Source organism: Accipiter gentilis, chromosome 35 (genome assembly GCF_929443795.1).
Source record: "Accipiter gentilis chromosome 35, bAccGen1.1, whole genome shotgun sequence".
Lineage (NCBI taxonomy): Eukaryota > Metazoa > Chordata > Aves > Accipitriformes > Accipitridae > Astur > Astur gentilis.
This window is the reverse complement of record NC_064914.1, coordinates 9795504-9805510: the sequence shown is the minus strand read 5'-3', so window position 1 is coordinate 9805510 and position 10007 is coordinate 9795504. Positions and strand designations below refer to the sequence as shown.

General features: G+C 69.4%; 1 protein-coding gene across 2 annotated transcripts; it reads left to right on the top strand.

Moving 5' to 3' along the window:
• The first annotated feature begins 520 nt into the window (after positions 1 to 520).
• Positions 521 to 9879, top strand: TRAPPC14 (trafficking protein particle complex subunit 14). 2 transcript variants are annotated; one of them, XM_049792531.1, is made up of 13 exons: positions 521 to 877; positions 2090 to 2203; positions 2440 to 2707; positions 5881 to 5976; positions 6418 to 6550; positions 6628 to 6714; positions 6874 to 6994; positions 7204 to 7351; positions 7733 to 7815; positions 8083 to 8246; positions 8456 to 8610; positions 8691 to 8884; positions 9134 to 9879. In XM_049792531.1, exons 2-13 carry the CDS (start codon positions 2094 to 2096, stop codon positions 9285 to 9287), a joined length of 1713 nt encoding a protein of 570 aa, XP_049648488.1. In that variant the 5' UTR covers positions 521 to 877; positions 2090 to 2093; the 3' UTR covers positions 9288 to 9879. The 2 variants fall into 2 exon arrangements, with proteins under 2 accessions (XP_049648488.1, XP_049648487.1); XM_049792530.1 differs by lacking the exons at positions 521 to 877; positions 2090 to 2203; positions 2440 to 2707 and adding an exon at positions 4816 to 5593.
• Positions 9880 to 10007: the final 128 nt, after the last annotated feature.

Sequence of the window (10007 nt, the reverse complement as noted above, 5' to 3'; positions counted from 1 at the left end):
GAGCCTGGGGATCCCCCAAAGCCCCGCACAGCCTGGGGGTTCCCCGTGGCCTCCCATGGTCTGGGGTGCCCCCTGACCTGCTGCCCCAGCTCTGCCCCCCATGTGTCCCCCCACCTCCCCCACTTGTCTGTGTGTCCTCCCTCCATCCCCCTGCCCGTCCTGTCCATGCGTCCTCTCTCCATCCCTCTGTCCATCCTACCCCTCCATCCTCTCCCTCCGCCCTGTCCCTGTGTGCCCCAGTGCCCTCTCTGCGACACCCACTGCCCCCCCAGGCCCTGCAGCGTCCCCGCACCCACCCCAGCCTTCCCAGTGCTCCCAGTCTGCCCCAGCCTGGCAGCCCGGAGAGCAGGGGCAGCTCTTGGCCCCGGGCCATGCTCGGGAATGGCCCCCGGTGCCCCCGGGCTCTGTCCCGCCACGGGGTGGGGGAGGCTGGGGCGAGGGCGCTGGGCGACGGGCGGGGGGCCAGTCCCGTTCCCGGGGCCGGGGCCGGGGCCGGTCCCGGGGCGTCCCGCCGTAACCGGGCGGGGGCGCGGGGGCCGTCCCGGTACCGGGGGCCGTCCCGGTGCGGCGGGGCGGGGCGGGACGGGACAGCGGGAGACAAAGGAGAAAACTTCGCGGAGACCGAGAGAGCGGCCGGGACGCCGGGAGCCGCCGGGCCACCGGGGCCCCCCCGAGTCCCCGGCCCAGCGGACGAGGCCCCCCCCCGGACATCGGCTCCCCCGACAGCGGCACCGGGGCGGCCGTACTCCCTGCCCGGGACACCGGGGCGGCCGGAGCTCCCCCCGTGCCGAGCCCCTGGTCGCCCCTGAGCTCCCCCCGGCCCCCTCCGGAGCGCAGCGGGATGCGGCGGGGCTGAGTGAGCCGCCCTGCGTCCGCGGTGAGTGCGGGGGGGGGGGGGGCACCGGGACTGGGGGGGACACGGGGGGACCCCGTAGGGCACGGAGGGTCGGGAGACACCGCCACACGGGGAGGCAGCATGGCAGGGAGCTGGGAGTCCGGGCGGCTGTGGGGGCCAGGGTGGGCACACGCGAGGGATGAGGGACATGGAGGGGACATGGGGCTGGGGGTCCATGGAGCATGAGGCGGGGGCACAGAACTTGAGGGGGAGCCCCGGGGGAGTAGCATCTGGGAAGGTATGGGGTCTGGGGACACTGGGAGGAGGTGACCGTGAGGTCACGTAGGGGACAAGGGCCCTGGTAGGACTCGGGGTCTGGGGGGGGGTACGTGGCTGTGCAGGACATGAGGGCACAGGGGCTGTAAGGGGATGGGGGGGTGGGGGACCCAGGGCTTGGGTCACCTAGGGGTCTGGGGACAGGGGGGGTCAGTGGGACCCGAGACACGGGCCTAGGGGTCAGCCTGGGAGGCTGGGGGGGGCCCTGGGGCAGGGCTAGGGGGACATGGGGCCAGGGTAGGTGGACAGGCGGCCCAGGGCTGTGGAGGGGAACGGGGAGGAGGGGGTACAGGGAGACATAGGGGGTGAATGGGACGTGGGGTTTGGGGCCACAGGGGTCCCAGGGGAATGTGGGGTCCCAGAGCAAAGCAGGGGGCACAGGAGGGATGTTGGGATGTGGCTGGGGACACGGAGTGTCCCGGGGGCTACAGGGGGAACATGGCATCTCAGGGACAGGGGCTGTGGGGGCGGATGATGTCTCCTGGAGGGGGACAGGGGTATCTGGAAAGGACAAGGCTGGGGCGGGGGGGGAGGAGAGTGTCCTGTAGGGGGACAGGGGGATACAGGAGTATCCTGGAGGTATGGGGAGAGTGGAGGTGCTGGAGTGGGACAGAGAGGCCTGGGGACACAGGGGGGGATGGGGGTGGCAGAGGTCTCCCCAGGGCGGTGGCCAGTCCCTGTCCCCTTCCCGTAACGGACCCAGCTGTCCCCGGGTGGGGCCGGGCTGGCCGGCGCCCAACGCCCCCGCAGACCCCCCCCCCCGGCGCAACGACGTGGCTCTGGGCGGTCCTGGTGCTCTGTCCCCCCTGGGCAGGATATGGCTGGCCTGGGGGGAGCATGGGGACCCCGATGTGGCAGACCCCAGTGTCCCCCCAGGAAGGTGATGCCGGGGTCCCCTGAGCTGCCGTGTCCCCGCAGGAGGATGAAGCTGCCACCCTCCTGCTGCCGGTTCCAGACACTGGGGGCTGCCCTGGGGGTCTGCGTCACCATCGGCTTCACGGTGCAGCTCCTGGGGGGGCCCTTCCAGCGCAGGTGAGACACCGCCTCCCAGGCCCCCGGGCTCACCACACGCTGCACTCCTAAAATCCCCTAGGACCTCACCCAGGGCATGTTCCAGGTGGGGCGGGACGGGACCCTGGTGTCTGACCCTTTGGGCATCTTCTGGATGGGTGGGATGGGGGTCCCAGGACGGGTCCCTTGGACAGCTGGGGCCAGGCAGGACAGGGGGTCCCCCACCAGCATCCCCTGACCCTGCTGCGTGTCCTCAGGGCCCCTGTGGCCCCTGCCGGCCGCCCCCCAGCACCCTGCCAGCCCCGCACCCACCTGGTGTTCCTGAAGACCCACAAGACGGGGGGCAGCAGCGTGGTCAACCTGCTGCACCGCTTTGGGGAGGCACGGGGGCTGCGCTTCGCCCTGCCTCACCGCTACCAGTTCGGGTACCCCAGCCCCTTCCGGGCCGAGCGGGTCAAGGGGTACCGCCCGGGGGGCCCCCCCTTCGACATCATCTGCCACCACATGCGCTTCAACCTCACCGAGGTACCAGGGGCGCGTGGGGACAGCGGGGATGCGGCAGCTGTGGTGGGGGAGATGGGGGGACGTGGGGGAGCTGGGCTGGGCTGGGGGATGTGGGACAGAGAGAGATGGGGGACAGGGCTGGGGTGGGGATGGCTGGGGCTGGGGACATCCGAGGGAGGTGGAGGACATCAGGGGGAGACGTAGGAGGTCTGGGGAGATTTGGAAAGAGAAACGCTGTCTGGCGGAGCCAGGGGATGCCCCGGGGAACACGGGACATCTGGAGGAGATGGGGGACCCTCTCGTGAGGCAGACGATGTCTAGGGGCGAGGGGTTTCCTGGGGGAGATGGAGGCCGGGGGGAGGCGGGAGGCATCTGGGGGATCTGGGAGACAGCCAAGGGAGTGGGGGGACATTGGGGGCAGGGGGGGCACAGCTGGCAACCGCCCCGGTGGGGTGCCGAGCCGCCGCCGCGGTTCCCACCCAGGTGCAGAAGGTGATGCCCAACGACAGCTTCTACTTCTCCATCGTGCGGGACCCAGGCACGCTGGGCGAGTCAGCCTTCGCCTACTACCGGGCTGTGGCGCCAGCCTTCCGGCGGGCCCCCTCGCTGGCCGCCTTCCTGGCGGCCCCAGGGCGCTTCTATGAGGCCGGGGCGCGGGGCAACCACTACGCCCGCAACCTGCAGTGGTTTGACTTTGGGCTGCCGGTGGCAGAGGACGGGGCAGCGGTGGAGGCAGCGCTGGCGGGGCTGGAGCGGGCCTTCGCCCTGGTGCTGCTGGCCGAGCACTTCGACGAGTCACTGGTGCTGCTGCGCGAGGCCCTGTGCTGGCCTGAGGAGGCCGTGGCTGCCTTTGCCCACAATGGCCGCCCCGCTGGGGACGGCCCCCGTGTCTCGCCCTCCCAGGCCGCCCGCCTGCGGGCCTGGAACAGCCTCGACTGGGCGCTCTACGCCCACCTCAACCGCTCCTTCTGGCGCCGGGCCGAGGCCTTCGGGGCTGCCCGCCTACAGGAGGAGGTGGCCCGCCTGCGCCAGCGCCGCGCTGCCCTGGCACACCACTGTCTGCAGGGTGGTGGACCCCTGCCCGCCCGCGCCATCCCCGACGGCCGCCTCCGACCCTTCCAGCCCCCCGGCCGGGCTCAGATCCTGGGGTACGCCCTGCGGGCCGGGCTGCCCCCCACCGAGCGGGAGCGCTGTGCTCGCCTCGCCACCCCTGAGCTGCAGTACAAGGACATCCTCGACCGGCGGCAGTTTGGGGGGGGCAACGCATCTGTCCTGCCCGGGGGGTAGCGGGGGTGGGGGGTGGGGCCGGCAGTGGTACGCGGCCTGGGAATGGCACCATGCCTTGGTTTACCTGGGCTGGGCGACGGGCCCCCTAAACCTGATGGGGTTCAGGGTCCCCCCATGGAACCACTTTGTGCCTCGGTTTACCTGCTGTGGGTAATGCTGCCCCCCCCTCCCTGCAGTCCGATGGGGATTGGGGTGTGTTGTCTGCCGCCCCCCCCCCCTCCATCCCCCGGTACAGCTCTGTGCCTTAGTTTACTTGGGCTGGTAATGGCCACCTCTAGCCCCGACGGGGATCGGGGTCCTCCCGCGGTACCACCCTGTGCCTCAGTTTACCAGGGCCAGGCAATGGCCCCCTGCCCCAGTGCGGATCAGGGTTCCCCCCCCCCGCCACGGTACAGATCCGTGCCTCAGTTTACCAGGGCCGGGCAATGGCCACGACCCCGCCCCCGTGCGGATCAGGGTCGTCCTCCCCCGCCACGGTACAGCTCCATGCCTCAGTTTACCAGGGCCCGGTAACGGCCCCCGGGCCCGTGGGGGGATCAGGGTCCCCCCGCCTCCTGGGGGAAGGGGCTGGCGCAGGCCCCGCCTCATCAAGGCTCGCTTTGTGGTAACTATGGCAATAAAGGCTGGAATCAGACCGCTGACTGGGTGCTTCTGCTGCCAGTCAGTCGGCGGGGATGCCCCGCCCCCCGGGGTGCTGGCGAGGAGCTGCAGGAGAGGAAGTCCCGCCCCTCCGGGTGGCGATTGGTCCCTGTGCGGAAGGTAGGGCATCGATGTGCTCGGCCCTCGGCTGCCCGACCCGACCAGGGCGCTCGGGGATCGGTCCTGCGCCCTGCGCGCGCCCCTCCCAGCCGCGCCCGGTCGCACCGGCGGCGCCGCGCGGATCCGGACCCAGACCCGCTCCCGGGAGCTCCCGGCCCGGCCAGCTGCCGGCACCTGCCCCGGCGCGGCCCGGCTCCGGGAGACCCTCCGGGCACGTCCGACCCGGCCCAGCATCCCCACCCCCGCCACCCCCCCCCCCGCCCCCGGGGCCCTCGTCTCCGGGGTTTCCCCTGGCCCGGTACCCGCTGGTGCCCCGGCATCGCTCCCGGGACTCTTCCGCCCGACCCCCCCCCCCCCCCCGGTCCCCGGGGTTCCGCCGGTCCCTGGGTTTGTCCCTCACCCCTAAGATCCCCGGTTCCCCCGGTCCTTAGCCCCTCGCCTCCGGGGCCGGTGGCCATGGAGTCGCAGTGCGATTACTTCATGTACTTCCCGGCGGTGCCGTTCGCGGCCCGGGAGCTGCTGTCGGGGGAACCGGGCCGGTACCGGGCGCTGCCCCGCCGCAACCACCTCTACCTGGGCGAGACCGTGCGGTTCCTCCTGGTGCTCCGCTGCCGCCCCGGCAGCGGCGGCGGCACCGGGCCGGGCCGGCCGCCCTGGGCCGAGCTGGCTGCCTCGCTGGCCGCCCTGGCCAGCGTCAGCCCCGGCGGCACAGAGGCCGGTGGGGACCGGGACGGGGACGGTGACCCGGATGGCACCGGGGACAGCACCGGCAGCGGGGTCTCGCCGGAGCCCACCGTCTTCCGGGACTGCCGGGCCCTCCTGACACACAGCCAGGGCCCCCCGGGGCGCCCCGCCGCCGGGGTGGGTGATGGGGACCGGGGGTGGGGGGTGGGGGATATGGGGGTAAGGGGGAGTCAGGAAGGGACAGGAGAACAAGGGAGGATTCGGGAGGGATGTGGGGGACAAGGGGATGTGGGAGCACGGGAGGGACCTGGGAACAAGAGGGATGTGGGGACAAAGGGGGGACGTGGGGATGAGGGGCAGTGGGCAGACGTCAGGACAAAGGCCAGGGGAGGACATGGCACAGGGGAGAACAAGGGGGATGGGGCTGAGGGCCATCGTGGTGCTGAGCCCTGCTGTGTCCCCAGATACCGGTGGAGGACCCCATCGTGTCCACGGACGAGGTCATCTTCCCTCTGACCATCTCCCTTGACAAGCTGCCGCCTGGCACCCTCAAGGCCAAGGTGAGGGGTCCCTGAAGGAGGGAACCTTGAGGACAGCGTGGGGACCTTGGGGATGGGAGGGGACCTCAGAGACAGCCTGGGGACCTCAAGGGCAGGAGGGCATGTTGGGGACAATACGCAGTCATCAGGGACAGGATCTTGGGGACAGTCTGGGACCACAGAGCTGGCACAGAGATCTAGGCTTGGTCCTCCTTTCTGGGTCCGTCAAGGGCAAGGTAGAATTTGGGGACTGGAGGGGGCCTTGGTCATACTCTGGGGACCTTGGGCACAGCGTAGTGGCATGGGATGGGGAGCAGGATCCAGCCCTGCTTCCCCCCGCCCCCACCTCTGGGTGAATGAAAGCTACTTGGGGTAGGTGTGGGGGACAGGAGCTGTAGGGACAGAGGGGGAGCTCGGGGCTGGACCTGTGCCAGCTGTGACCTGTGTCCCCACTGTCCGCAGATTGTGGTGACAGTGTGGAAAAGGGACACGGAGCCGCCCGAGCTGCAGGAGGGTGGCGGGTACCTAAGCCTGCTGCAGACGCGGGCACCTGCGCACGTCTTCCGCCAGGAGCAGGGGGCCTTCAAGGCGCAGGGTAGGAGTGTCCCCGCATCCCCTCTCTCTCCCCGTATCCCCATGCCCCGTGTCCCCTGACCACCTGTGTCCCCATAGTGAGCACCCTGCTGACAGTGCTGCCCCCGCCTGTGGTGCGATGCCGCCAGCTCACCGTGTCCGGGAAGTACCTCACTGTGCTCAAAGGTGAGGGGGACAGGAGTCCCAAGGTGGCTGGAAAAGGGGTGGCATCTGTGGGGCAGCTGCGACAGAGCAGAGGATGTGGCGCTGGGGAGGATGTGACATGGGATGGTGGGGGCCACAACAGCATTCCCTGCACTGTCCCCTAATGTCCCCATCCTCCAGTGCTCAATGGCTGGTCCCAGGAGGAGATCTCGCTGTGGGACGTGCAGATCCTGCCCAACTTCAATGCCAGTTACCTGCCCGTCATGCCCGACGGGTCCGTGCTGCTGGTCGATGATGTCTGGTGAGTGCCGAGACAGCCAGGGGACCGTCCCTAGGGTGGAGGGCATGGCGTGGCCGTGCTGCTTTCCAGACCCCACGGGGCCCCCCATTTTTCCTCACGATGCGACCGTGCCGTGTCCCTGGCCCCACCCCAGGGAAGCACTGCCAGCCCTGGGCTGGCAGCGCGGGTCCCTGCGTGTCACTGAGCTGTCCCCGTGCCCCGTCCTGCAGCCACCACTCAGGCGAGGTGCCTGTGGGTGCCTTCTGCCGCATGGCCGGTGCTGGCTCAGCCTGCCCCTGTGCCCTCAGCGCTCTCGAGGAGCACAACTTCCTCTTCCAGCTCCAGGCACCTGAGAGGCCCCCTGAGGACGCCAAAGAGGTGAGGGAACGCTGGGGGGGGACCCTCAGGGCTGGGGGGACACTAGGGCTGACTGCCCCGAGGCCAGGCATGAGGGGACATTGGAGGACATCCTGGGCAGGGACCCTCCTAGCTGGGAGATGTCTGGGCCAGGATCAGGGGCCACCGTCCCGGTCGGTGGCCTGAGGGATGCTGCCCTTGTCCAGGTGTCCTCCCCTGGGGGCAGTCAGTGGAGTCGACCCTGGCTGGGACGTGGGGCCACGGTCCTTGCTGTGGGGGACTGTCCTTGTTGGACCCTGAGGTGTTTGTTATTGCCAGGGAGCCAGGGGGACGTGGGGATGTTGGGGAGTGTTCTTGCTGGTGGTGGCAGGGACATCCCTGACCCATTGTCACCCCACCCAGGGCTTGGAGGTCCCACTGGTGGCCGTGATCCAGTGGTCAACGCCAAAACTGCCCTTCACCAGCAGCATCTACACACATTACCGGTAAGAACCACCCCGAGGATCCTTGAGGTGCCCTGTCCCCAAGCAGGGAGGGACCTCCAGATCCTCCTGCCCCAAGGAGGGGGACCCAGAGATATCCCTGCCCCTGCTTGTGCCATTAACCTCATGTCTTGGAGCTGCCACGTGGCTGTTTCCACGTCCCTGTCCCCACATCCTCAGGGCTCTGTGGGGCTGTCCCACATTGCTAATTCCGTGTCCCTGTGGCTCGCAGTGGCCATCCCCATGTCAGTACACTCCTGCCATCCCCAGGCTGCCGAGCATCCGGCTGGAGCGGCCGCGCTTTGTGATGACGGCTGCCTGTGAGTCCCCAGTGCGGGCCCGGCAGCGCTTCACTGTCACCTACACGCTGCTCAACGACCTCCAGGACTTCCTGGCCGTGCGCCTCGTCTGGACACCCGAGACTGCCACGGCCGGTGGGGACAGAGGAGACGGGGCCTGGCAGGGGACGGGGTGGGTGGGGGGATTGGAGGGGCTGGTGGTGCCTCTGGGTGTAGCTAAGAGGGGAACAGATGGGGTGAGGGAAGGGGGGCAGCCAGGATGGGACATTTGTAGCCAGGAGGTGCTGGAGGTGGCCGGGCAGGGACCAGCGGTCCCGTCCCCGCCGCGCTTGTGGTCCCTGCAGGGAAGAAGCTGTCCGGGGAGGAGCGGCGGGCCACGCAGGCGGCGCTGGATGCCATCGTGTGCCACACGCCGCTCAACAACCTGGGCTACTCGCGCAAGGGCAGCGCCCTCACCATCCGTGTGGCTTTCCAGGCGCTGCGGGCTGGCCTCTTCGAGGTGAGGTCATCTGGCTGCGGGGCCCCTGGGGCCGCACTGGGGCCTGGCCTGGTGTCACTGCATCCCCTGTCTGTCCCCAGATGTCGCAGCACATGAAGCTGAAGCTGCAGTTCACGGCCAGTGTGGCCAACCCGCCACCCGAGGCCCGGCCCGTGTCACGCAAGAGCAGCCCCAGCAGCCCGGCCGTGCGGGACCTGGTGGAGCGGCACCAGGCTGGGCTGGGCCGGTCCCAGTCCTTCTCCCACCAGCAGCCGTCCCGCAGCCATCTCATGAGGTACGCGGGGACAGCGGGGACCTGGCAGAGGGACACATGGGATGGGCAGAGCACCTGGGGCATGCTTGGAAGGGACCCGTGGAACAAGATGGGCACAGTGGTGGGATCAGAGCAGGGTTGGGGGGGGGCACACAAAAGGGCGATGTGGTGGAGTGACAGGCAAGACAGGGCTGGGGCACACCTGGGACAGGGAGGACACCCAGGACAAGGGTGACCCGGGGCAGCCCCCATCACCTCCCCACGCCCCAGGTCAGGCAGCGTGATGGAGCGACGTGCCATCACCCCACCGGTGGGGTCCCCTGTGGGACGTCCCCTCTACCTGCCCTCCGAGAAGACGGTGCTGTCCCTGGACAAGATTGCCAAGCGGGAGTGCAAGGTGCTGGTTGTGGAGCCCGTCAAGTGATGGGGACCTGGGGGATAATGGGGATGGACAAATCCTGCTGCGTCCTGGAGACTGCACTGGAAGGGGACAAGCTTTGGGGGGGGGGGGGGGAGCGCAGAACGCAGGGGGCTGGGGTTCTGTCTCTGCACTCCCAGGTGATGAACCTGCTGCTTCACTGCGACTGGACTGGAACGTGCCATGGGGGTACCAATGGGGACAGGGGTCTGTCCCCAGCCTGGGGGTGACAATGCTCTGGGGATGGGGGTGGCATGGGGGAAGCGGGGGGACATCCTGTGGCTGGTCCCAGCGCTGTTTACACCCCTTCAGCTTCCTGCGTTGCCTTGAATTTGGCTGCTTGGGGTGGGAGGAGGGATGGGGGGAACAAGGGACCAGGACCTCTCCCTGGGGCCATGGGGGACACTGGGACCCATCCTTCGGGTGCTGAGCCAAAGGCAGGTCCTGCACTGCCAACCCCCGTGCCCCACTGGGGATGGGGATGTCTCCGTGCCTCCCAATATGGGTGGCACCTCCGCTCCCTGTTATTTATTTGTCTCCGCACTGGCTGCTGTCCGTGTGTGTGTGTGCACGCGTGCCAATAAAGCGCTGGCCTGGACATGGAGACAAGTCTGTCACTGGGGGATGCTGGGGTGACTTGGGGTGTTGCAGGGTGTGGGAGTGGGGGGAGCAGGAGGCCCCCGAAGGGCTCTGTGTGCCCCTCTCCTACGAGCGCCCCATCTCACC

Excerpts from the sequence above, each read along its gene's own strand:
- TRAPPC14 (XM_049792530.1), top strand. The coding sequence starts at position 5,189 with ATGGAGTCGCAGTGCGATTACTTCATGTACTTCCCGGCGGTGCCGTTC. Across the intron at positions 5,977-6,417 it reads CTGGCACCCTCAAGGCCAAG|ATTGTGGTGACAGTGTGGAA; the intron begins GTGAGGGGTCCC and ends CACTGTCCGCAG. Across the intron at positions 6,715-6,873 it reads GTACCTCACTGTGCTCAAAG|TGCTCAATGGCTGGTCCCAG; the intron begins GTGAGGGGGACA and ends CCCATCCTCCAG.